The following is a 26,324-nucleotide window of genomic DNA, read 5'->3' as shown; positions in this document are numbered from 1 at the left end:
ATAAGTCACCGCAGGCCCGTCTCCCCACGACTACAGCAAAACCAAGTAACAGTCAAATGTATCACATAAAAATACACTTTATACTTTTTTTTTTTTTTTTTTTTTCTTCTTTTTTTGGCAACAATTTCACACATCACACAGGAAATGAATCAGCAAAAGAAAAACAAAAACAAAAAAAAAACTTCTGGGGTAGCAACTTTTTTGGTTTCTTTAGAACAATATATACGTTCTGGGTCCACGACATCAGACTGCCTGTATGAGCTTCAGAGACTTTAAATCATATAAATATATATATGAACAAAAATATACTAAAACTATTTTGGAATACAAAAAGGATTAATGCCAAATGGAAGCTTACGATTATAAACTTCAATAACTTAAAAAAATGAATACATTTTTAGCCCTAATCTCCTTAATACTAAGGCTTTTGCACTTTTATTCTCCTAGATCATACATCACTGTCAAAATAGCACTCGCATGTTAGTGCCAAGAATGCATCAAGTATAAATACTAAGAAAACTCCTGTACAGTACCCATTTATGTCAAAACTACAAAATAAGTTAGTGTCAGGCAACTGTACATATTTACAGTTTAAATACAAAAGGAAGGTATTTGTAAATGGAGATGACCAGTATGTAAATGTGACCTTGACATAAGGTAATTAAAGGCTACAACGGAAAAAGCTTTTCATGTAGCTGATTTACCAAGCTACTCGATGCTTCTTCTTTTTTTTTTTTTTTTAATAACTTGTAAGAGAAATGATGATTGGCTGCCTGCCAAATTAACCGACCGATCAGTCACGGTCAAAATGTAGCAGTCGGTGTTGAGTTCTTGTCTTACTACAAAGTCCTGACACCACAGGAGAGTTTGGTAAGGCTGCCAAGATGTAAGGAATCAATCACGGACGGGGTTTTCGCCTTGAAATGACAGTCGTGATTGGTGGAGGCGGGGAAGGGGGGGGGGGGGGGGGGGGGGGGGGGGGGGCGGGACATAAAGGAGCTGTCTCTAAGCACAGTTACGGGCCAGGAGGTGGAGAGGATAAGATAGACACATTCATTTCAGCAGCAGCCGTATCCCATCGGCACATGGTAAGAGTGTGGGCGTGAGTAGGAATGGATGAGGAAGAGACACCACCTGTTACAGCAGGTGCCCAGTAAACATTTGAGTCTCCTGCAGAAACGGAGAGAGAGAAGTTGGCGGAGAGGAAGGTATTTGGTACAGGAGAGGTAAAGGTTTGTGTGTGTGTGTGTGTGTGTGTGTGTGTGTGTGTGAGGGGAGAGAGTCAGCGAGCGGCATCAGTCCACGTCACTGAGGTCGCTGACTGGCTCGTCCTGCACTATGCTCAGGTGGTTCATGGCGCGGCTGTAGGCGATCTGGACGGCCTTGCGAACGCTGGACGTGCGTCCCTCCATCATTTTGATTTTGTCTATGGTCTTGTCCAATCCCAGAGGAACCATCTTGGATCTAGGAAGCCACTGCCTGAAGGCGAAAGGACAGCATCGAATTATTTAGCCAAATTATTTAGCCAAACAGTTGCTGTTTTTTCATGGTTGTAGAAGTATCATTTCCCAGTAATATTTCACTCTTTTCATAAGAAAACTGGGATCTCTTGTAATAAACTAGGTTTGATTTTAAACAAAAAGCTACAGATAAGTTATGTTTATTCTCATGTGTGTGTGAGGGAACACAATGACAACCACCCTAAGTGCCATCACATGTTCTGAAAACCAAAAGTGGCGTCTTCAAAATGCTTGTTTAGTGCGTACAGTGCAAAACCCAAAAGTTCAATTCACAATAACATTATAAAACAGAAATAAGCAGTTAATCCTCACATTTGAAAAGCAGGAATCTGTAAATGTTTGGAATTTTCCTTTGATTAATGACAACCAATTACTACATTTCAATTGACTACTTGTTTCAACACTTATCTGGAGATGGCACCCTTCTCTTTTCACACACACAAACTATAAGTCACGGGCTTTGTTTCTGCCGGTATTTTTGCAGGTAAAGAGCGAAACGCGTGTCAAAACTCACAGTAAACGCTGCAATCTCAGTGTTCAACCCCGAGAATAGCAAAAGTAACAACAGTCTAAATTCCTACTATTGCTACTGCAACTGCTACATTTGAGTGTGCAGTGGTGTTTGGGATGCAAAATGATTCTTTAAGATAAATGATGTGTGCGCCAAGACAAAACAGAATAAAACTAAGAAGTATTTAATCAACTGATTGATGGTAAAGGACAAAACAAAAAGCTCTTTTCAGACTTTGTTTTAATTATGTTACAAACAATATTAATTATTGGCGTATTAACTTATATTTTTGACTCTTTTGATATCCTATTGTGACACAAAGGCTCCAGTACCACCATCACTGTTTAAGACTTTCCCAGTGATGGGATTCCAGGTGGAATTTTCGAACGCCTCTGGAGGCGAGGGCCATTCGTCGCCTCTCGACAGTAAATGTGACGCAGCCACGAGGAAGTAATGATCAGCTGACTGACGTGTTTGACAGGTTTACACTTGTGGAGGCCCGGCGGCGGCTTAAATCATTCCCGCGGACACTCACCAGCTGCGCTTGTTGTCGAAGAAGAGGACGAGGTAGAGCTTCTCTTCGGCTTTGTACTGCATCTGTTCTCCGATGCGGAGTACGTCCATGGGAGGCATGGGGATGGACACCCCGTTGTGCTGGCAGCCTACGCGTGGCATGTGCGGGTCGATGATCTACACACAGTGCGGGGTGGCCGTTACACACAGATTGGTGCTCATGAATGCAGAGGCATGGCAAACATACATCCACCCACAGAATCACTCAAGCATATAGTAAAGATGTCTACACTGTATACACACACAAACACACACACAATGAACACTTCCAGCTTGAGGCAATAGGATTCTTTTACTCATTTGTCCTGTCACGCTGAGGTCAAATTGAGCTGGTTGACAGTGAAAGGCTGCCACCTAGTGGATAAACAGGACATTTCTCCCCCCCCCCCCCCCCCAAGACTGTCCACTGGACACCTAAAAAGAACAGCTGTAGTGAAACTATTGCTTGAGTGTCATAATTATGTTCCAACGTGAAGAGATGACAGGAAAAGGTACAGAGTACAGAGACTGCAGTCAGTGATTGTCATGCGTTCTCTCCAACAAACACTCACCAAGGCAGGGTAGGAAGGGTATCCACTACATTTGGCCCAAACTAGCTTTAGGGGTTCCAATGCAACTGTTGCAGCACTAGCGGGCATCCAAATATTGCTGTTGCCAACCTCTATGGAAGCGGGAACAACACCAAAAAAGTCACGTGTGGGTTTAAAAACACAAGAAACACATTTTCCAAAGCCGTGCTGCACGTGCAGGAAATTCACTTTTCCCCTTTTAAGAGTCACAGTGAACGACTGATATTAGAATTCAACCGGCCACTTTTGGCGTTTTGTTGGCCAAATGGGAATTTTCAGATGAGGGAAGAGGCTCCAGCTGCTGACTGGTTACGCGCCATGATGGCAGGCAGAGCATAAACGCTCACCGGTCAGTGCCAAAAAGCCACAAGAAGTTGGCTGGTGGTAATTTCCAACCCTGTTTCTTTATGTGTATGTGTGTGTGAATACCAGGTGTTTGCAAGTTCTATCAAGTTTGACTTTTAGGAACAAATATAAAGTTCAACAGGGAAAAGATGTTAAAGCACCTGCAAACATCTGGCGGTAGCCACAACTACTCTCTGTGCTGTATTGCTTATTGGCCACACTGAGTCCTGGACAAGACTGAGTGCAACAGGCTACAATACATGTGTGTGTTGTTTGAAATACAATGATGGTGAAGCTTGACTTGTTGACTTGTACATCAGCAGGCCATTCCCACCTACTGACAAATATAGATGTATATTCTGGCTCATACGCTAGAAGAATTTGCATTCTAATGTATATTTGACCCTGAAAGTCCAGTAACATTTTACAGTTCTCAATGTAGTGTTTCCTCATATTTACTGTGTTTTACAATTAGATGTTTTTCTTAATAGCCAAAAGCAAAACATGTTTTATTGATATCAGTATCGAGCTAAAAATTCAGTATCATTCAGGCTTCTGTTTTCAGAAAAGAGTGTAGCTCAGAATTCATAAGATCAATTAAATATCAATGTTTCACTGGAAAAGATCCTGTGTATTTATTGGAAATAGAGTATAAATTGCGTAGTTTGTACACATAACTTTAAGACTAACCCTCACACGTGCATGCGGATGTGATTTGACACACAATGCAGCCAACTTACCGGCAGCGATTCGAGCAGCTTTTGCAAAATTCCCGGTTTCGATGCAGGCGATTAGTTCGCTCTTATCGTCCACAGTGTTTCTCCGGACCAAGGCGGGTTTCCCTTTCCCACATTTTGGAAGACTGAGAACAGTGCTACGAAGAAAAAGAAAAAGAAAAAGAAAAAGAAACACACACACACACACACACACACACACACACACACACACACACACACACACACACACACACACACACACACACACACACACACACACACACACACACACACACACACACACACACACACACAAAAGAGTCAACTTCAGAGACCAAACAGCTGCTGCTGATTGAACAACAGAAGAGTGGAAGAACAGATCTTTAGGACCTGCTGTTATTTATTTGTTTTATTTATATATATTTATACACTTTTCAACACCATTTTCATATATGCAGCTTAGCTACTTCCAAATGTATTCAAGTCATGACAAAGGAAATCTGTAATAAACATTCCAGAAACTTCATTTGAAAAGAGGACAGTCTGGTGACAATCCTCCTGGTACATTTTGATGATGTAATTATAATTTCCCATCTTTGTGAGTCATACTTTTAAATTTTATTGAATGGATTTGGGTTTTTTTTCACCCTTTTGTTATTTGAATCAGTGCTATGATGTTCAGGATTCTCAGTGGAGCATTTTTTATCTCGACTAAGACCAGTTGGAGGTTTTCTCAGTATGACATGCACTGCTTTTAAATAGAGTGTTCAAAAAAAAAAAAAGACTTAATAAAAGACCCTGCTTTGAAGTCAAAGACCAGAGCAGACATGTCCTCTATCTGCTGGCTTACCTGGTGCTTCCTGGCAGACTGCTACATGAGGAGATGGAGGACTCGGAGGCACAGCGTCTTCGTGGCTCCACAAGCCTACCGGCTCTACTAGAGCCTACTAGGTCCTGCTCATCGTCCACCTCCAGAAAACCGCTCGACAAGCCTGAGACACAACACAACAGTCAAATGTTAACGCGTCTGCATTGGTTATTCTGCAGTGGTCATTACAGTTTCTTCAATCAGCCTTTAATCGAATTAAATAAAACTCGTGTAAAACAGCAATCAAGTGTCTGTTGTTACTGCTGTGCTGTTTTGACTGTGATGACTTGTATGTGGTGTAACGGCTAATTGCGATGTTTCAACTGTCAATTTCATGGGTTGGCAGCACAGCTAAATACTGCTGCACTAATTTCAATCAGAGCATTGAGGAAATGTCATTCATACTCTGCCATATGGCAGCTCGAAGAACATGCAGGGAAATGGAGTCTTTCTGTTCATACTTGTTCTTACCAGTGTCGAGTCGCTTCACAGGGGACTCTCCCTCCTCTTCGTGCTCTCCCTCTCCTCCCTCCTCCTCCTCCTCGCTGTCCCTGCTGCCGCTGTGCTTCCTCTTCTTGCTGTGAAGCAGCGTCTCCAGCCTGGGTATGACCACCGACAGGAAGGATTTGGAGCCCAGCTGTGCGCCGTCTTCAGCGTCCTCCTCCTCCTCCTCCTCCTCCTCCTCCTCCTCCTCGCCCTCTTTGCCGTCGACGACTCCGCCGCCGCCGCCGCCGCCCGCCTCGTCCCCTCTCCTCGGGGGCTTGTAGGGACTGGCAGCCTTCGACTTGCGGAAGAGCACGGCGGTCCGCCGGTTGACCGTGCCCGTGGGCTCTGCGAGGGTCGACGTGGCCACCACGCTCACGTCCCCATGCAGCAGCGAGCTCTGGAGGCCATCGCGGCGGGAGTGGCCGTTGAGGCGAGGGGCGGAGGAGAGCAGCTCTGGTATTTCCCCGTCAAACCGCGCGAACTTGCTCGGATGCGTGTCTTCGCAGTCCGGGGCGGCATCGATTGGTTTGAGGGTGGGGGGCCCGGGGTCGGTGTCCGAGTGGTTGAGGAGGGGGATGGAGTCCGAAGGCTCCAGTTTAGGAGGAAGAGACTTGTCTCCTGTAAGGGAGAAGAGGAGAAAAGGCACACAGACAAGCTGCTTATAGTCATCATTTTGACTACACAGCCAACATTAATCATTCAAACTGCGAACATTAAGCACAACACATATTATTCACGTTACGGCACACGGGCTGTTATGGCCCCACAATTTGTTTCCTCTGGTGCGGTGCATCAGTTTGTTTTTTTCCTCCCCGTTTTATTATTCATATGAATGTATTTTTCCTTTCTCCTTCATCCTCATTACTATCTCCTCATGGTGCTATAGAAATAGAAAATAATACTTGTGGTAAAAGATTAGCTATGCAGAACAGCACAATGACATTTTTTTTGGGCGTACTATTTTGGAAGAATACAATTTTTTTTTTTTAAAGCTATTCATAAAAAGTAAAAACCATAAACAATAAAAGAAAAAGGTCCAGCCATGACAAAGACAAAAAATATGACCTGCAGTATAATGCTATTACCAACAGTAAAGCGCTGCAACACCCACACTTTGTCCTTGTGTTTGGAGAAGTGCTGACATTGCACATTATCATATGGCTTTTAGGTTTATCATAAAAGTAAAACAAGGCACTATTTAGCATAACACTGTGGCACTTTTATGAATAAAAAATGAGAGCAAAATGACTTCCTTTCCCCCCACCCCCACTAGCAATCTTAATGTGACTCAGCGGAGTGTGCTGTGAGTTTAAACTTTAAGCACCACTGCAGTGACACAGTGTTATACTACAGCAACACTGGGATGTGACCCTGACTGGGTGCTCTCTCCCAGTCCGGGATTGGTAACACAGAGACATCAGGACGCTGTTTGGACAACTATGACACCCATGCAAAAGTTGGTACTCTCTGGTTCTGTGTGCTGAAGTCACTGAAAACACTTAGTACACATTAAGAAACATTGCCACTAATTATCCAATAAAAATTCAAAGGTTTTATCAGTTAACTATATAATTAAGATGTTTTATTGGCTTTCTTGATTCTAGTGTTGGGGAAGAAAGGTTCATGTTCACAGCCACAGGCGCCGCTTTCCTAAATACCAGGAACATCTGTGGTTGTTTTTAGCTAATTTCCCTGAAACAGCGGACAGATGCTCACCTCAACACAAAACAGTGCAGGGTTCATGATGATTATGTGTTAAAGTAGCCAGATAATCAGACTTAAATCGCCATTTTCTTCTCTTCCAAAATCGCTTAAAAGAATCGGAGATGAGGAAGGAAATTCAGAGGGCTGGGAGCAGGCTTGTGATGCATTACTGAAAGCAGCAGAGACGACGATACCACCATGTTTCAGACACACTTGGTACGGGAAAAAGCATGTGACATTGCTCTGTATGGCTATGTTTTGGGTCGGGGGGGGGGGGGGGCTAACCTCTGACCTGAGCTTCAGGATATTAAGGACATGTGAGGCTTAAAATACCAAAGCACAGAAAAAAAAAAGAAGCCAAACCCAGATCAACACATACCCTCGTCATCTGGAAAAAGTCCATTGGGCTTCAATCTCTCTTCTTTAGGTGTACTCAACTCTGGGCGGGGGGCAGCCGATGAAGATGATGCTGACGTGGAGGGAGTCGAATGGTGGTGGTGGTGATGATGGTGGTGGTGGTGATGGTGGTGGTGGTGGCTGGAGGGTAGGACTCTCTTTAGGCTCATTTCATTGCGCACATCGTTGATGGTCTTTTTGAGCAGCTTGAGGCGCTTGCTGCGGGAGGGGCTGGACTTCATGGCACAGGTCATGTCAAACTTCTCAAGTAGCTGCTGCAGCTGCTTGTCCAGAGACAGGTGCTCCCGACTGGCTGGCGTCAGTAGGCGGTCCACTACGGAGAGAAACATGGGTTTTTGCTCAACACATTCTACGGATATCTCCGGATATCGATAACGGTGCAAAACACATCGCCCCTTACCGTCCTCCCAAGAAAAGGATGTGGGTGCTTTGATTTCCGGAGCTTCGGCCAGATGCACGCCGCTCTCCGCGTCAAAGCCGATTTTCTCCACGTCTTGCCGGGCCTTTCTGAGCAGGGACCCGCCCTGGTCTCGGAGGCGAACAGCAGCCCGGTAGAAATATGTGTCCTTTGAGTTGTATTTCATGCAATTATCAATAATGAGGTTGAAGTCGTTCTCAAACTGTTCAAAGTTGTTGTAGGCCTGTGCATCGATGCGCTGCCGCATGGTGGAGAAGTCCATTGCGTGCTTGATGTGGTCGAGGTAGTCGGGCACCTACAGGAAACAGCAGATAGTTAAGTTTTTATAATTACTTCCACCATTCTTGACAAATCTAAAGTCGTTCACAGTAGATCATGTTGGGGCATATTATCTTTTACGACATGACAACCCCGTCTAAAAAGACTGTAGACAAGATCAATACCGTTCCAAATTGACCCAAGAGTAAAAGGTTGCGCCCAACGTGGGGCTCGAACCCACGACCCTGAGATTAAGAGTCTCATGCTCTACCGACTGAGCTAGCCGGGCGTTCCCTGTAAAGAACCCTTCACCCTTTTTGGACCTTACTCTCAAATTACACATTCCACTCGGCAGGAAGTCGCATTGCTCAACACTGTCTACACACAGTTGTCTGCTGTCTGTCGTCTTTGTGGCGTGCAACTTGTAACACATGTAGCAATGCATGGGAAAGCACAGGCCGTGATTATTTGCTTTGGGAAAACACAAGTGTGTGCGCATGTGTGTGTGTGTCAACATCTCTGAAGCAGTTATCTGGAAATCAGGCAGAGAAACCGGTAAAACAGACGCACTGTTTTTCCGTTGGCGTCCTTTCATCCTGCTGAAATATGAACCAGCAAGTCCAGTTTGGAGCCATGTCACACAGGAAGTCTCTGGGTGTAAGTCCTTGCACTCTGGACCATACACCTCTTTAAAAAGTTAATCATGTCTGCTGTTAACGCTCTTCAACGACTCATTGCCCGAGAGCCAAACGACAAATCGCCATTCGACAAAGTACATACAGTACTGCGAGATCTTGTACCAAACATGTCCGATTCGTCAACACAATGCATTGACATTGTCCCAAAAAAAAAAAGAGACTGCAGAGCCAGAATCAGCTTTTTTGCAGCGCTATCTGTGTTCACTTGGTGGAGCCCCCTGCCACAACACTATAAGTTCCCACTATTGCACACAATAAATAAAATAACAGCACAACAGACTGAGGTGAAATACATCCACCATAGCAGCAAGAAAATGAAATCATCGCTTCAGGGGAGCAATGAATTGTAACACAGCATATTGTACTTGTATCTTTTCATAGGTTTGTGGCATATAAAGGAGAAAAAAAACTAGGTAATAGATTATGTGTGGACAAACTCAACCACAGAACTTGTGTTCACGTATCTACTGACGTTCACCTCATTGACATCCACCGGCTGGGTGAAGATCTTGGCTTGGTCTTTAGTCTGGAGCTGGTCCAACAGGGCTCTGAGCAAAATACTGAAGGGACTCAACTGTATCTCCAGGAGGGTCTCCTGCAGTCGGATCTGCAACACAGCACAGATGGGGAAACCATTAGAGGATCAGAAGGTTTCATTCTTTACGCAGAATAGTATCCGACCACAGATGATGTCAGAAGGCTGCCCCCATTGGTTCCTGCACTCCTACCTCTTCCCTCTTGAGCTTCTCCCTCTTGCGGATTAGCTCCAGCAGCAGCCGGGCTCTCTCCAGGTCGTGTCGGAGGCGGTGCCACTCCTTCAACTGGTCCTTCAGGGCCCTGCTCTCCTCCTCACACTGCCGCTGGAGACCACATTGAAACAAAAAAAACACACATTAAAGCATGAGATAGAATCGGAAAAGGAAATACTAGGGAAAAAATGATTACACATTTCAACTTCTAAAAGCAACTGGTACGTTTGTAAAAAAAAAAAAAAAAAAAAAAGGCAAAATGAAGACTGAACGTCCTCTGTGGTTGACTGACAGATGAACAAACCGGTTGCGTGTTCTTCTGAGACTGCATGCTTGTCTGAAGGCGTCTGATGAGGGGAAGCCCGTTCCTGGATTGCCTCTTTAATGTCCAGTAATTTAGGACCAGCTCCACGAACGCCTTCTTCTTCTGAATGGACACCTGGTTCAGAATGGTTTGTAACCTAGGGGGCAGCCGGGAAGACGGGTATTAGGAGGACACCGCCGGGGGAGGGACGGCGACGACTAGCACACCTCAAGAGTCACAGGCTGCTTGCTCGAAATATGCAAGCCAAGTACATTTTTAGACATTATTAGAACAGTGGTTGTGGTTAGTGAGTAATATTGACATTAACAGCCATAGACAAGCTTTAAACAGCAGTTTAAAAAGGCACGTGAGCAGACCACCGAAGTTTCTATTTGTGAAGGCAGACATTCACCAGTGTCACATGCTCAAAACCTGCAACGGCCAATGTTTGTACATCAACAACCGTATGCACGGTCAGCATGCTTGAGAAAGACAGACAAGCCCTCCCTATATGACCACTCACACACAGTAAATGTAGCTGAATATGCCATCCCCACTGACCCAACATTTGGTTGTTTTTTTTTACCATGTAAGCGGACGTTCCACCTCCCATCATGAATACAACTCAAGCATACCTGTGAGCAGGAAACGTAGGCACAGTAGCAAGGGTTGCAGCTTCAGGTTCAGGTTCCGGCTTTTTACACTTCTTCTTTCCTTTTGAACGTCGTTTACCAACGCCTCTCCCTTTGTCCACTTTCTTACACAGTCCGTTTCTGGGTTTGGCCTCATCATAGATCGTAAGAGGCTTCCTTACACACCCGTTAGGAGTGTGAGCTCCACAGTAGGCAGTCTTTTTCACAGAGAACGTGGGCTCTCCGGTGTCCGTTACATCTTTGATTGGCTCCATCTTCATGAAGAGGCCGGCCTTTTGGGCACAGCTGACGTGGAAGGCGGTGTAACAGTTGGCTTTGTGGCACTGGATGCATGCCCCGACGCCTCTCTCCTTGCAGAGGTAGCAGGTGAGCTTCCAGCGGGCCGGAGGAATGTGGCTGACGCCGTCAATGGGTTCGATGAAGGTGGTGTTGGAGAAGCCGACCTCGGGGACCCAGAGGGCGCACACCACGTGGCCCCAGCGGTCGTCGTCTGTCTTTTTCACCGCTCCGCCCTTGTTGGGGCAAAGGATGCAGTCTGCGGGCTGCGTGGGCAACAGGAGGCAGTGTCTGCAAAGCCACTGGCCCTCGGGAATGTAGGGCACGCCGTAACATTCCTGGTGCACGGCCACGTTGCACATGTCACAAAACAGGATGGCGTTGCTGTTGTGACACTCTCCGTCCATGCAGATGCAGCAGACGGCGTCCTCGTCGATGGGGGCTTGCTTTTCGCTGCCTTGGTCCAGACTCTCCAAGTGCAGCTCTTTCTCAAAGCGGTCGACGAGGAACTCGAAGACGTTGTGAGAGACCTGACTGACCCCTTCGCTTCTCCGTTTTTTGTTCACTAAATCCAGCCAGGCATAATCTTCCTCATCCATGTCGTATTCCGTTTCCTCGTCCAGCTCTTCCTCCGTCTTCTCCGTGTATTTGTAAAAGGCAGCTGAGCGCTTAGGAACTGCTGGAAGATTATACTCCACCGTACGAAATTTGGGCTCCTGAAGCTTTGGAGCGGCAATACTAGCAGCCTGATGGCCGCCTCCCTCTGCATGGACAGTGATGCCCAGGGCAGCGTTTCTCTTCTCCTGGCTGTTTTTTAGTCTGACTGACCTCACGAGGACCTGCTGCTGTGGTTTCTCAGCATTCTCCTTATTGCTGGTGCACTCCATCATCTCCTGCACCATGGGGTCGTCGTCCGAGATCACGTCCAGCTGGTCGTATATGCTGATCCGATGGAGGCGGCCATCGAGATCGAACTCCACCATGCGCTGCGCCTGGGCGTAAGTCAGGATCTGCTTGTTGGGGGAAGGCTTGATGGGAGACGAGGGCCTCTGCGGCACCGCAACCCGGTGCTGCCGAGCTTTCTTCTTCATCTTGGCGCTCCGTGTTGCTGTGGAGACACAGAGTGGGGGAGACTTCATTTGTGTGGTGTTTCAATTTATTGAGGAGTGGCCTTTCAGAGGTGAGGATAAACAAAGACCACCCTTACTGATACAGTATTCTGTGCTGTAAAGCTAACTTTTTTTTTATGATCGACAGACTCCCACTTACATTCTAACAGCAACATAAGTGACAATGCATTTATTGTTTGCATCAGCACAAGATAATGCAATAGAAATATTGTGCAAACTGCAAATAAGACAAATGATATAGACAGAACTGCAAGAAATAACCATCCATTATAACGGATTGCTATGATAATGAACTATGAGAGCTAAGGTATTCCAAGTTGGACATTTGATTTGAATGCATTATACTTTATTAATAACGTTAAAGTCAACCACTCTGACAAAGAGAGCTTATTGAGGGAGAACTTCCGCTGATGTTGCAGCTTCAAACTACAGAAACTATGTTGTGGACTGGTGTGTAACGTTAGTAGCCAGCTTGTACGTTGCAGTTTTGTCAATGAGCTGAGACCTTTAAATGCGGTGGGAGGCGGCCACACAGGGCACTTTCAAACATGACTGCGCAGGAGTTAGCGCTTGCCCATTTGGCGCAGAGATGGAATGTCCTCTCAAAATAACGACCCAACAGTCAAAGTGGCCAAGTTGCTAACAATAACATTAGCGAGCCGGCTAACTAGCAAGAGGAGCTAGCCACCCCCTAAACGGAGCAAATGGCGTCAAACTAAAACAGAGCTATTTAAAACAACGCACGTTAATTCACATTGAACGCGCATTTTGCAGATGCGCTGACTGTCTTCTCGTGGTCACCATTCAAGGAAAGCACATTAAACAAAAAGGACATACCTCGGATTCACGAGCAGCTTTGCTAGTTGAGGAAGACGGTAGCCAGCCAGCAGCCTTACAAAGCAATGGCGACACGGCCTGCTAAGTGGCTCTAAATCCGTACACAGTGTTCTCATCCAACGGGCGATACTGGGGGTCTGTTCAGTTACTAATAAAATAAGAAAGATGCCTGCTTGGTGCCTGTGGAGTTTCGATATTGAAATATGCAGAGAACATGCAACTGTTTGCTTTGTGGACCACTCATAGGCTAGAGCCACTCGCTAGCCACAATCGACCAGGAGCAAATAGCTCTAGCAGCGGTACGCACGGCTCATCCCCCAACACAACAATGCGTATCACCAGACAACTCCCACCCGCACGCACAACTCTACGTGTGACGCTGGAGGTCATGTTGGTGGTGAGTCGTAGATTTCACACAAAAGCCCATCTGTCACACAGTCAATGCGTTGCCTTTTGTCGATCCTTGCTAGCTATGCACAGACAAAAGCTCCAAAAACAAAGCGCGAATTGGAGCAATCGCACCACTGTCTGCGTAAAGGCTGAGACCTATCTCCGTTTTGGATCTCCGGACGAACGGATATAAGTTTCAAACTGGGTAACGTTACGTCTTTCTAGCTGTCATGCTCTGGGCTATTGATTCAGCACTTCTAGTTACACAAGCAGAACAACAGCAGACCCTACTATGCCCCACCCTGGTGACCAGTTGGCCCTAAACCCTATCCTCAGCGCAGTAATAACTAGTATGATGCTATCTGAAACCAGTTTAAACCCAAAGCTGCTTTTCCAGAATGACAGTGAATGCAACACACGGTAGCAGTAATTGAAAGGTAATTATTTCGTAGTAAGTTACTTTATCAACAAGCTACCTTATGTTTGGTCTATTTTTTCTTTTTTTAGATAAACTCTCTTTTTGATTCATTGCAGGATTCGCTCTAAGCTAAAAAAAAAAGCAATTTAGTTTAGCAACTGTTGAAGAATTACATATAAGACTTTATTAGTGTCATTATTAGTGTCATCATCACAATACAACGTTACTTGTACACGGTAATGATAATAAAAGTTAATGCACGGTGGTACGCATATTGTTTAAAGGTCTGACACCCCCTTCCGAAGACCCCTGCGCCCGATGACATCATTAAAACATGTTCCTTCCGTCCGACGCTGTGTGGAGCTGCTCCGGCCGAACGTGAACTGCTAGCGAGCCAAGGAGACAAAAGCAACAAAGTGAACCCCCCCTCTGGATCAATCAAATGTGTCATATTTAACCGTTTAGGAGCCGAAACCCAGTGATCCCACCGGCACACTTCACAGTAAGTATTCCGAGCACACGTACATGTCTGCGGAGGGTTTAACGTGGCCGGGACGTCGTGGTTGAGAGCTGGCCTGATTCGGATCCCGTGTGGTTCGTGTGTTGCCACGGCTGGGTTCTGCCTCGCCAGGTTAGCTAGTGTGTCCTGTGTGGCCTAGCTGGCAGCTAACCAGCTAGCATCCGTGGTGTGGTCCGACATGTACTAAACGGACCATTACGGCGTTAATGGGATACGTGTAGAACTTGCAATGTGTCGAATATGTGTGCTACATATCGATGTGACAGAAGTGATGAACATGTGTGGTGTTTTTGTGTGTTTATTAGCCCCGATGCTAACTCAGTTAGCACCAGGATAGCCACCGTGGTGTTTACTTATGATTTAGCGTAACTGGCAACAATGTTTAATTATAACGTTAAATGCGTATTAGTATGAGGGTCACACGCGTCTCAGGATGTGTGTTGGCTGTTGTACAATAATGGTGAGGACACAACCGGGCTGTATACACTGTTTTTAAGTTGGTGTGTTATGTGGAGATGAAAGCTAGCAAAGCGTTGGCTATTATCTGCTGCCCTGTCTGTCGCATCTTCCTGACGAGCACGTCAAACCCGGAAAACCGTTTTGTCATTGCTCAATTAGGAAGTGGCCAGTTGTTTTTCTGAATTCCCACTTAACTTTAAATAAAATATGTTAATATTCAGCAACACAATGGATAACGTTGGCCACATCCATGAGGTTAGATTAAGATGAATGAGCATTTGTATGACATTTTATTAGTACAAGTCAGAATGCGTCTGGGTGAAAACGTTACTTATGTATTTTGGCTAATATTGTCAGTCTCGCGTGGACACTGTACGTGGGCACTGTAAACCCTTTTCTAGGTATTGTCTGCATCGTAACTGTCATGTTAATGTTAAAGGTTAATCAGTCTTGTGTCGTTAAGGACCGTTGTCTGAATACACTCCCTCACTCACTGTCAAGCTGCATGTGTGACATGCTTGATCTTGATAGTATTGGTCCGTGGTAACGCATTACTGACTCCCATCAGGGAACTAATGATCCATAGACTTTACCATCAGTGTAAATAAAGTAAGGCACGTCTGACCTGATCAAGGTGCAGAGATATTTGTTAACACAATACATACCATTTTCACCTAGTTACCAGACTATTACTTACACCTAAGTAACTAATGGAACAGACCTGCAATAATGACTACTTTCATGAAGATTATAATGTTCAATTGTTATGTTTATGAGAGATGTTGATTCAACACAATGGTCACTTTGGAGGCTGTAGATTGCGGTAGTTTTAATACTGACCACCTATTTATATCAATGAGGGCAGGAAAATATTAGTATTCTCCTCTTTATCAATAAGAGTATTCTAACCTTTATTGAAGTAGTTTGTATTATAGGATAGTAGTATTAGACTGCAGTGACTTTAGCTTGGTGGCAAAAATAGTAGACTGTCTCCACGAACCTGAGTCATTATGTTCTTCAGTGTTTTAATGTTTCAGAGTTGTTGCACATTTTCAGTTGTCCATAGATCTAATGATAATGTGATAACTCAATTTAAAAAAAAAAAAAAAAAAAAAGCTGAACATTAAGTTAACATTATAAATATTGTGAATACTTCAGTGGTAAATATGATTATTCCAGTACATAGGAAAATATTTGCATTCAGGTTAAACGGGTTAAATTTCTGGGGATGAGTTGGTGCAGGCCTTTGTGATGCAGAAAGGTCACAGAATTGAGCAACAGTTCTGTGGAAGAAGTTCAGATAGGCATCTCTCTTGGTGGATGTTTCTGATTAGCATCTGTGAGCTGTGGGCCCAGTCCTGAAAAGGCAGATGAAGTAGTGGGCCCTGAGGGCTGAACAGAATGCTGCATTTGGGCGGTGCTCGCCAATTTGCAAATTTTAACATTTCTATGTTTAGAACCACAAAGTTGTTTTCAAAGTGCTCAATCCCAGCGTTTTGTGAAACATGAATTTCGAGCAGGAGTTGTGACTTTTAATGCACTACACTATTTGTAGCGGCAAAACCTCGCCTAAAGAGCCCGTTCAATCAGCTTTAGAAGATAAGAATAAAAGTATTTATGTTGTTATTGCAGAATACATGTATTTACCTGCTGTTTTAGAGTCTCTTTATTTCTTAAGAATACATTTTGATATGTTTTCTCTCTCTCCCTCTCTCTTTAGGTTGTGTGGGGGGAGAGGTGGGACTACTTCAGTCTTAAATGGAGAGGGACAAGCACGCACCCTGTGTCCCGGACAGCCACACACTATTGATGACGGCCGCTTGAGAGCTGCAGTGTCGATGACTAACTACACCTGAAAACATTGATTACGTTTGACAACGCAGACCTGACTATTCTACGGAAACCCTTGGGCTGCTGCCATGGATGGGGAGGAAGAGGTGTCTCGCATGAGTGAGGATGTGGTCGGTGAACCCAATGGCTCCATGGAAAGTAAAAAGAGAGAGGCCAAAGGGACCTGCCTGAAGATTGAGGGCCAGGAGGGCTACGTTTTCAAATCCTACACTATCAACCCACGCGAGACTGCGGATGAAAAGTCACCTGCTAGCTCCTCAATAACACTGGATAAAGACTCTCCCCCTTCTCCCCATTTATCTCCTCATGATGACAAGGAGTTGGAGTCAGACAAAGCAAGTGAGACGGATCCAACTTCTCCCACGCTTTCAAACAAATGCCTAAACACTGATACTGAGGGAAACACGGAAAATGAAAGCTATGAAAATGGGAATGAAGAAACTCCGCATATCAAAGAGGAGACTGGGGATGCGAATGGAATGGAGGAGGAAGCCCAGGACGATGAAGGGCTCGGGTTCGGTAGCTCTGTCGGCCCTTTTGTAACTAGAGATGGTGACGATTATAGTAATTTACTAAGTGGATACACAAGCACCCTTTATGATGTTGCCATGGACGCTGTCACTCAGAGCCTTTTGTCATCAATGAGGAGTAACACCAACCCGAGGAAGAAATCCCCTGCGTGGAATCATTTCTGCATATCGCCACGAGACAGTACCAAAGCAATCTGTTTATACTGCATGAAAGAGTTCAGCCGGGGTAAGAACGAGAAAGACCTCAGCACGAGTTGTTTGATGAGGCACGTACGAAGGGCTCACCCCACTGTGCTTTTACAAGACGGAGCAGACGCTTCCGCAAACAATCTGGCCAGCTCCCTCGCCTCACCGTTGATACCTCCATCCCCAAACTCGCCAAAAAATGGAGACTTGACAAATAGCGTTATTTCTTCCGCCTCAAAGAACACTTCGCCGTCCACCTCCTCAGCTGAAAATTCAGATCTGTCATCCAAAGAAGTGTTACCCAAAGTCGAACCAAAACTGGAACCGTACGCCAACAGCGACGCCATTTGCGGCACGCTGTCATCCTCACATTCCAACGACAACAACGTCGAAGACATGTCCGACAGCGGGCCCGAGCGCCCCCCCGGGACCCCGAAGAGCTCGAGTTCCCGCCGGAGATCGGCTGTATGGAAACACTTCTACCTGTCGCCTGTGGACAATTCCAAAGCAGTGTGTATCCATTGCATGAATGAATTCAGTAGGGGCAAAAATGGGAAGGATCTCGGGACAAGCTGTCTTATTCGTCATATGTGGAGGGCCCACAAAGAGGTTGTCATTGAGGAAAACGGACAGGGCAACCACATTCCCCCACCCTATACAAACCCGCCCTCACTACTGTCCCGCACACAGCTACAGGATCCACTGGAAGTGAAAAAAGAATCGCCCCTTCTTCCATCCTCCCCTGAAACCATATCTGATGAATTACCCAAAAGCATGGATATAAAAGAGGAATCTGATAAGGTGATGAATCTCTCAGGGCAGGACTCCTCTCTCAATCTCTCCTTCAAAACTCAGGGGGAGGACACGCCCCTAACTTTCTCCCCATGCCACCTCTCCGAGGGCCCAAGCCTCAATCCGGATCATTCGGTTTTCCAGCAAAACAAGATGATCATGAAACGGGTGAAATCTGAGGTGTGGCACCATTTCATAGTGTCTCCAGTTGACCAGTTAAAAGCACTGTGCCGTTACTGTCCATGCGTCATCAGTCGGGGGAAGCGGGGCGACTTTGGTACAAGCTGTCTGATGAGGCATCTGATGAGGCGCCACCCAGACGTCCTCAAAAACCAAAAAAGCACCGATGAGAAGGAATCCTCCCCTCGTCCCTACACCGATCTCGCCGCAACCGACGCAGTTTCAACCAAAGAAACTGAGAGCCCTGCCAGTAAGAAAAAGCCCCAAACACTGCCTGTTTTCAGTAAAAAGACGTCAAAACTGTGGAACCATTTCTCCATTTCACCCACCGACCCCACAAAGGTGGTTTGTTTGCACTGTGGCCGCACAATTAGCAGAGGCAAAAAGACTACGAACCTCGGCACAAGCTGCCTCTTCAGGCACATGCAGAGGTTTCATGGACATGTTCTTGAAAGTAACAATGCTATCTCAGGTGATGTGCCGTCTGCTGACATTCACGTTAAACAAGAGCTCATGGACACTTCCGTTTATGAAACGGAACCGAACCGCAAGCGGTTTGACGAACACCACCCGGTTGCCAAAAAAATCACCAAACTTATCGCAGAAATGCTCGCACTGGATCTTCAGCCATCAGCGATGGTGGAGAATGCTGGACTGAACAGACTACTAGAGTACCTCCAGCCTCAGTATTCTCTTCCACCTTCTTCTTACTTTACCAGCACTGCCATACCAGACATGTACGAGAGGGTGAAGGACGTTGTGCTGACCCACCTGAAAGAAGCGGAAAGTGGCGTCGTCCACTTCACGACTAGTATTTGGGTCAGTAGCCAGACCAGGGAGTACCTGACCCTTACGGCCCACTGGGCGACGTACGAGTCCAGTGTCAGACCCCAGGGTCAGGACTTTCACTGCTCCGCTCTCCTCAGTGTCTCGCAAATAGACTGTGATCACGATATGCACGACATCCCAAAGCAGCTGGAGTACCTGTGGGACTCTTGGATCACTTCATCAGGGCTGAAAAAGGGGTTCACTGTAACCGATAACACCACCATCAGAAACACCTTGGAGGACTACGGCCACGTCACCATGCAGTGTTTCGGACACACCATCGACCTTATTGTTAGCGAAGCCATAAAGAGCCAGAGAATGGTTCAGAACCTTCTGAGTATTGCGCGGAAGATCTGCGAGCGCGTGCACCGCTCGGCAAAGGCCAAGGAGAAGCTGGCCGAGCTCCAGAGGGCCCACCAGCTGCCGGAGAACCAACTGATTCAGGACGTTCCCTCCAAGTGGAGGACCTCCTTTTTCATGCTGGAGCGGCTGGTGGAGCAGAAGAAAGCCATCGACGAGATGTCGATCGAGTGCAATTTCAGGGAAATGATCAGCTGCGATCAGTGGGAGGTGATGCTGTCGGTCTGCAATGCACTGAAACCGTTCGAAGTCGCCTGCAGGGAGATGAGCAACCGCACTGCCACTCTGGGACAAGTGATCCCGCTCATTCACATCCTCAACAGAAAGATCGACCTGCTGTTCGACGAGACCGTGGGCATAGACAACATGCTCAAGTCTCTAAAGGAAGCCATGGTGAGCAAAATGTCCGCGACTCTGCACGACCCGCGGTACACCTGGGCGACCATGCTGGACCCGCGGTACAAGACGTCGTTGTTCACGGAGGAAGAGGCTGAGCGATGGAAACAAGATCTGGTCGGGGAGCTGGACTCGTCCTCTTCTACCTCACTCGCGGCGAAGCCCCCCCCGCTACTCAACGGCTGCAACGAGGCCCCCGTTTCGTCCGACGCCTCCCCCCACCCGAACAAAGACAACCTCTGGTCCCTGATGGCCGACATCCGGCAGAAGATAAAACACGAGGAGAAGCCAAAGTCCTCCGAGCTGGCAGTGCTGGAGTACCTTGAGGAAGATATACTCGATCAAAGCTGTGACCCCCTCGACTACTGGAACCTGAAAAAGTTCCTGTGGCCCGATCTTGCCAAAGTAGCTGCCCGTTACGTGGGCTGCCCTCCCAGCATCGTCCCAGCAGAGACACTGTTCAGCACAGCCAGTGTCAACTGTGCCCTGAATCAACACAGGCCTTTACTGGAAAACACGGAGGGTCTGCTGTTCCTCAAGGTTAACCTCCCTTTGATTTATTTCCAGTACTGATTTTCTGTTGAGCATTAACTTGAAACCCCTTTTTATCAAGGACCAAGTTGCATCGCTGTGAAATGGGGCTTTTTCTGTTGGGGCAAGAAAATGTAAAAAATATCGATTTATACACTGATTGATTCTCACTGCAAAGGCCAGATGTGGAGGACTTATTTTATTCTGTGTACTACTGTTAAAACACTTTGGAGCTGTTGTGATGAAATGTCTCAGACAAAAGTGTATCAGGGAGGGAGGGTTTTTCTAGCTGTAGGGGTTGGTGATAACGTGTTTGCTTGTTAATCAATGTGTGTTTTTGTTTTGTTTTTCTCTGTGTCTACTCTCTCCTTGTGCCTTATCCAAAACTACTTCAGGTCAAAAATGCTGTAAATATTTTTGTTAAATTACACAGATCACGTCAGGACGCTTTTTTGATTATTGTGTATTAAAGATGGATGCTGAGTTGTTTTCGGAGTGAAAACATGGCCCAAAAATAAATGCTGTGACTGAAAGATGTTTTAAGTTAATGTTATTTAATTTTCATTGTGAAATTGTGGCTCATGGTACTGTCATTTAGAAATAGATCTTTTTTTTTTTTACTTGCTGAAATGTTTTTAATAAGATGTATAATATTGCTGTATTTTTCAGAATAAGCAGTTTGTTTGGAATATACAATTTGTCTCTTAAGCACAATTTAAGTTTATGTCCAGGGGATTAAATTATGGGTTTATTATCGAGTAAAAAACAATGTACTGTACATTTTTATATGAAATGACTTCTGAACCTAATTTGATAAATGTTTTAGCATCGAGACTGGAATCATGCAAATTTTGTGGTCATTTTTAAATAAAGGTTTTCCTTATGCAATATCGCAGAGAGTTTTTCTTTGGTTAGCAGTTAGAGCTACGATTTAATGTTTCATGGATCCAAAATGAGTTCCATCCACTCCAGTTTCAGCTGTATTCATCTATAAAATATATCCACAAAATATGGAAATAGTCTGCAGTAAACAATACAAAGCCATCTATAGAATATAATCGTTTCCATATCTGCAAGAAAACATTCAATTATTTCCTTGTTTTTCATGAGACACACAAGACAGAACCACTTAACATCAGAAAAGATGTCCGACGGTTCACTGCAACATTTATCTACATGGGTAGCACATGTCATAGCAGTGGATGATCGACCTGTGCTTGTTTTTAAACCATTATAACCTTTGAGGAAACTCGTTTTGGTCACCTTTGTTCTTATGTTTTGGTCAGTTAAACACCTTAATCCGAGCTTCCCTTAAAGTCCCTCTCTTTGTTGTCCGGTTGCAGTCTTTCTCTCCATGAGCACAGCTTTTCTTACTAACCGCACACTAACAGGCGGGATGTGAAATACGTTGAAGGCAATGTTGCTGTAGCCTTCAACGTAGGCCAGAGGCCGATGCGTGTCCTGGAGCAGTTGTATCTTGGTGACGTTCGCCTCCATCAGCAGGTGTGTGTACATTTTCATGTCGAGATTCTTGAGACTCAGGTCCTCACGTTTGTCATATCTGTTTAAAAATACAAAAATGACTGCGATACCAAAGCAATGTTGGGTGCAATATTTTTGGACAGATTTTCGTTCAAAATGAAAACACTAACCTCCAGTTTCTGTTCTGCTCTAAGAAGCGAGATACTCCGGTTTCAGCAGCATAGGTGTCGATATGAACAAAGACATCTGAGGGCACAGAGGCATGGTGTAACAATGTGAGAAGCATGCATTCAATGACTGATGTCAGTATACAGTCTCATGTAGGATTACTGAGAAAGTAAGAGAAATGATTTTGTCTTATCCACTATTTATATCACCACACGAATCAGTAATTTTGAAGCTGATTGGCTGATTGTTATCAAAACAAACACTAATATGGTTTGTGTACATGTGCTCATCACTCATGTTAAGTTTAAGAATTAATAATGTTGTAGAAGCTCCCTGCAAATAAAAAAAAAAGTGCTGAAAGTGACTCCAACCTGCTGTGACTGGCAACAGCCTGTGTAGCTCCTGCAGTCCTCGGCCCCCTGGGTAGTTGTGGTGGGACACATAGAGACTGATACTGGAGTACGCTGCATTGGTAAACAGCTGGCCGACCACGACCGCAGAGCCCAGTTTATACATCCAGGATTTCTGGTAGTTGCACAAACTGAAGCACAAAAGAAAGAAGAAAGAGTGAGCAATAGCTTGTGCCGTGTCTCATCTCGCACACTGATCAATATCTGCCGTTGGTTAACAAAATGTACATTTCCAATCCTGTGTTTTTGAATGCCAAGCATTGGGGGTGATATGTTTTCACTCACATGAACGAACAGCCTCGGGCAGCCACCAGGCTGAGCACAGGGAGAGTGTATATGATGAAGCGCAGCTCCTTGTGGGGCAGGAGCGAGTAGATGAGGATGAAGCCCACGGTGGGCAGCAGCAGCAGCATCATCCGCCTGTCGAGGAGGCCGAGGGGGAGGAACAGCAGCGTGCAGCCCAGGGCGCGGGGCACGGCAGAGTAAAAGTACCACAGAAAGGGAGAGGTTTACTGGGGAGGAGAGAGTCAAGGAGAACTGTGGGGTGGAGATCAGTGGCAGTAAATTCACAAAAAGGTTAAAGTAAATGCACACGCATGGGTGAGCAAATCAAAGGATATTCCCCAGTTGGAACTTTTGTTGAGGATAGTGTTGTACCACAAAACCTGACCTTCAGGCCACAACAATTTCCTCCAAAAGATGGAGTCAATGGCCACCGTCAAAGCTGTAAAACAAAAACACAGGAAATCAAAACCTGATTTGACAGGAGGGGCAATTTATTGAGAATGTACTATTCATATACTGTACATTCACTACTCACCCAGAGACAGGATCCCAGCAGGAACAGCATAGTAAAGCAGCTGCAGCAGTCCCAGCTTCCTGCTCAGCATTGACATCAGTAACATGAGACCCAGGAAGACGCAGAGCTCCGACCGGAACACAATGATGACTAAAGCGGAGAGGCTGATGAAGCGGCCGTACTTCTGAGCCATCCAAGATGTGAATGCTACCAGAACTGAGAAGAACGATTTAGGAAAACAAAAACAAAAATCAATCCAGAGTCTCTCGGCTTATGATGATTGTGACCTGTGTGCAGTATCTTACCTATTGGCAGTGCAAATACATTGGGGAGCGTCCTGGTGCTGTAGAACATGAGGTGAAACTGAGAAGCACACGTCAGACAGAAGAGCCCGGCGACCGTGGAGCCAAACTGCCTCCTCACCTCCTTCTGCATGTGCCACAGCGCACCGATGACGCACACTCCCAGGGAAGCTCGCACTGCAGACAAACACATGGAGAGAACGCATTTGTTTGAACCGTTTGAAAAAGCACATCGGTTGGATTGGAAAGGTGCATTTAGGGAGATGTTAGAAAATGTTACCCGTCAGCTGGGTGTAGAATTTTGGGGCATCGAGCAGAGAGGACAGAAACACAACGGGGGAGCAGAGCACGGAGAGAAACAGGGGGCCGAGGAACGTCCGTGGCACCACACCAGGGAACTCATGGTGGTCATACTGAAAGACAGCAAGGGCTCAACAATCAATATCAATACAGCTGAGATGACAACTTTGTAAAATCAGTATGATTACATATTATAGTTAGATTAGTTATAGTTCATAGGAGGGATAATATAGCATTCATTTCACTGACTACACAACACAGCTACAAAGAGTGCAAGGTTATATATATTTATTATTATTCTCACTTATGGCTTTGTATGCATTAAGTATGAATTTATCAGAAATCAATTCAATGTACCCTCTTGGTGACTGTTAATGCATTTTACATTCAAACAAATGTCACAACTGTGGAGCTCTAATATACAGAGAAACTGTGCCAACGGTGTGATTTATAATAATTATAATGTCACACACTGGTGCTGTGCATAGTTAGCTTGTTAGCACAACCAGTACGAGCATCTGGAGATGCTATAGATTACGCCTGCTTAACCTACCTCGTCAAAGTTAATTCTGTGATACAGAATGTCGTGTGCCGCTTGTAAATTGAAGCTTTCCTCAACTTTAGTGAAGGGACAAATTATTAAATGTAAAAGAGCCACAGTTAGTAATAAAATAAGCAGTGGCAGCCCTAAAACATTCCTCTTTTCAGCCATGACAGCTGACTTTTGTATCACTTCCGGGCAGGAAAGGAAGCGAACTACACAACATTGTTTTCATATCGTAAAAAATATATATATATAAATTTGTTCTGGTAATGAGGAAGAGCAATTGTTTGGAACGTTTCTCTAAAACGTCACCTAACACGTTGAATTAAATTATTTTAAATACTACAACTAACCAAAATGTCCCACATGGGGAAGGAGATAGTATTTGCCCACTTCCTCTTCAGTGCAGCTTTTCACAATCGCCACTAGGGGGTGCTAAAGGCCATACGAAATAAACCAATACAAACAAGCGTTGAGATTAATTACACGGATAAACTGAATTTGAGTATTTTGCTCCTTTTGTTTTGTGGTGTGAAATAAAACTAACTCTACATTTTGTTTTGTTACAGGGAGCCAGGAGCTGAGGGGGGAGAACGACGGCCTCTTCACCGGGGACAAACATTCAGCAACTGTAGCTTGGAATTAAGACATTAGTCCATTTGTAATATCTCCATTTGACCATCTTGTACTTAAGGTTACAGTTAAATTAGCTCTCATCCTATATAAAGCCTTTACTAATAGGACAACCAGTAGAGAGGACAATACACTCACATAAAGTTTGCATCCTTGTGTGAATATTATTGATAAATGTTTCTCTTTTCATCATTTACTCAATGTGATTTGGACAATTTTGGAGAAAATAATCCTGCAGGGGAGGGTGACTGCCTTGCAAGCAAAAAAATATAAAGTATGTGCATATGTGTTACTGCAAGTTAATAAACACGTTTGCTGACATTTTTTTTGCTGCTGTTGTTTTTGTTAACTGTCCTCTGCCTTAGGATTGCAAGTATCCAGGCTCTTTTAGAAAGATTCATTGAGAGATAAATAAATATAAATAAATGTATATGTATATATATTTACTTAATCTCTCTCTCTCTCTCTCTCTCTCTCTCTCTCAATTTCGTTTCCAATAAAGATTTGTTGTATTAGAATAAGCAGAGACGGGTTGTATAATGTTTACAACTCATAGCTGTACTGAATGGTAATAGAGCACTAAAAGATAAAATAAAAATAACTAGTATAAATCAAATAAAAATATATATTATATATAAGATAAAATAATTAATATTTCTCTCTTTCTGTCTTGGCTAATCACATGCACGCACTCACACACGCACGAGCCACTGAATGCCATGGAAACGGACCCGACCGAGGTTACTTAAGGCCTCAGAACTTTCTGATCGCTCACTCTGCACTTGGAAACTGAGCGGAACACTTCTTGAGCGGAACAACTCTTGAGCTGAACACCTCTTGGACATCCATACCGTGGAGAGCTGACTCTTTGAGTTTTTAACTTCTTGAGAAAAGCTACTTGATACGAAACTTGTTGGAGAAACTACTAGATCGCTACTATCGTGGACAACAGAAGCGCCTGAAGATCTTCGGCTGAAGGAGGAGCACCTGCGGGGAGTGTGCTGTGAGAGATGGCCCATACCTGTGCTGGTAAGACAACGTTTACATTTATTTTAGCATTTTTGTTTTTGATTCATCCCCTTCAAAGCATTTAAAGCATTCTCAGTTTAGAAATCAGTGAAAGGTGAACAGTTGACACTATATTATCAGGCCTGTCGGAAACAGACACTCTGTAAACTGATTATTTGAGTGTGGAATGTGTTCACAATAGTAT

General features: G+C 45.0%; 3 protein-coding genes and 1 non-coding gene across 7 annotated transcripts; 1 reads left to right on the top strand and 3 right to left on the bottom strand.

Moving 5' to 3' along the window:
* Positions 1-985: 985 nt before the first annotated feature.
* On the bottom strand, positions 986-13,762 carry brd1a (bromodomain containing 1a). Of its 4 annotated transcripts, none has more exons than XM_076111809.1 (13): positions 13,033-13,760; positions 10,772-12,173; positions 10,125-10,293; positions 9,812-9,943; positions 9,562-9,690; positions 8,110-8,422; positions 7,672-8,022; positions 5,574-6,206; positions 5,085-5,226; positions 4,259-4,392; positions 3,156-3,265; positions 2,567-2,721; positions 986-1,479 (listed from the first exon to the last, which is right to left on the bottom strand). In XM_076111809.1, the coding sequence occupies exons 2-13, from the start codon at positions 12,154-12,156 to the stop codon at positions 1,296-1,298; spliced, it is 3,837 nt and encodes a 1,278-aa protein (XP_075967924.1). In that variant the 5' UTR covers positions 12,157-12,173; positions 13,033-13,760; the 3' UTR covers positions 986-1,295. The 4 variants fall into 4 exon arrangements, with proteins under 4 accessions (XP_075967924.1, XP_075967925.1, XP_075967926.1 ...); XM_076111810.1 differs by having other exon boundaries at positions 10,137-10,293; positions 13,033-13,759; XM_076111811.1 differs by lacking the exon at positions 3,156-3,265 and having other exon boundaries at positions 1,315-1,479; positions 13,033-13,762.
* Positions 8,602-8,674, bottom strand: trnak-cuu (transfer RNA lysine (anticodon CUU)). The gene has a single exon. It is a non-coding gene; the product is annotated as a tRNA-Lys (tRNA).
* zbed4 (zinc finger, BED-type containing 4) lies at positions 13,726-21,361 on the top strand. Its single transcript, XM_076111814.1, has 3 exons — positions 13,726-13,859; positions 14,125-14,342; positions 16,540-21,361. Exon 3 carries the CDS (start codon positions 16,739-16,741, stop codon positions 20,513-20,515), a length of 3,777 nt encoding a protein of 1,258 aa, XP_075967929.1. The 5' UTR covers positions 13,726-13,859; positions 14,125-14,342; positions 16,540-16,738; the 3' UTR covers positions 20,516-21,361.
* On the bottom strand, positions 21,081-24,669 carry alg12 (ALG12 alpha-1,6-mannosyltransferase). Its single transcript, XM_076111815.1, has 9 exons — positions 24,488-24,669; positions 23,915-24,047; positions 23,638-23,811; positions 23,354-23,548; positions 23,155-23,257; positions 22,819-23,043; positions 22,495-22,664; positions 22,126-22,201; positions 21,081-22,034 (listed from the first exon to the last, which is right to left on the bottom strand). The coding sequence occupies exons 1-9, from the start codon at positions 24,644-24,646 to the stop codon at positions 21,785-21,787; spliced, it is 1,485 nt and encodes a 494-aa protein (XP_075967930.1). The 5' UTR covers positions 24,647-24,669; the 3' UTR covers positions 21,081-21,784.
* Positions 24,670-26,324: the final 1,655 nt, after the last annotated feature.

Source organism: Anarhichas minor, unplaced genomic scaffold (genome assembly GCF_050575085.1).
Source record: "Anarhichas minor isolate MPS153535 unplaced genomic scaffold, ASM5057508v1 ptg000045l, whole genome shotgun sequence".
Classification (NCBI taxonomy): domain Eukaryota; kingdom Metazoa; phylum Chordata; class Actinopteri; order Perciformes; family Anarhichadidae; genus Anarhichas; species Anarhichas minor.
Note: the sequence above shows the minus strand (reverse complement) of the source record. Positions and strands in the feature narration are given on the sequence as shown.

Bases quoted from the DNA above. Each gene is read 5' to 3' on its own strand.
- brd1a (XM_076111809.1), bottom strand. From the start codon at position 12,156: ATGAAGAAGAAAGCTCGGCAGCACCGGGTTGCGGTGCCGCAGAGGCCC. The intron at 8,423-9,561 runs GTGAACGTCAGT...TGTTTCCTGTAG, and splicing joins AGCCGGTGGATGTCAATGAG to GTGCCCGACTACCTCGACCA. The intron at 4,393-5,084 runs GTAAGCCAGCAG...TTTTCTTCGTAG, and splicing joins AGTCTGCCAGGAAGCACCAG to CACTGTTCTCAGTCTTCCAA.
- zbed4 (XM_076111814.1), top strand. From the start codon at position 16,739: ATGGATGGGGAGGAAGAGGTGTCTCGCATGAGTGAGGATGTGGTCGGT.
- alg12 (XM_076111815.1), bottom strand. From the start codon at position 24,646: ATGGCTGAAAAGAGGAATGTTTTAGGGCTGCCACTGCTTATTTTATTA. The intron at 22,665-22,818 runs GTGAGTGAAAAC...TTTGTGCTTCAG, and splicing joins GCCCGAGGCTGTTCGTTCAT to TTTGTGCAACTACCAGAAAT. The intron at 22,035-22,125 runs GTTAGTGTTTTC...ATTTTTAAACAG, and splicing joins GAGCAGAACAGAAACTGGAG to ATATGACAAACGTGAGGACC.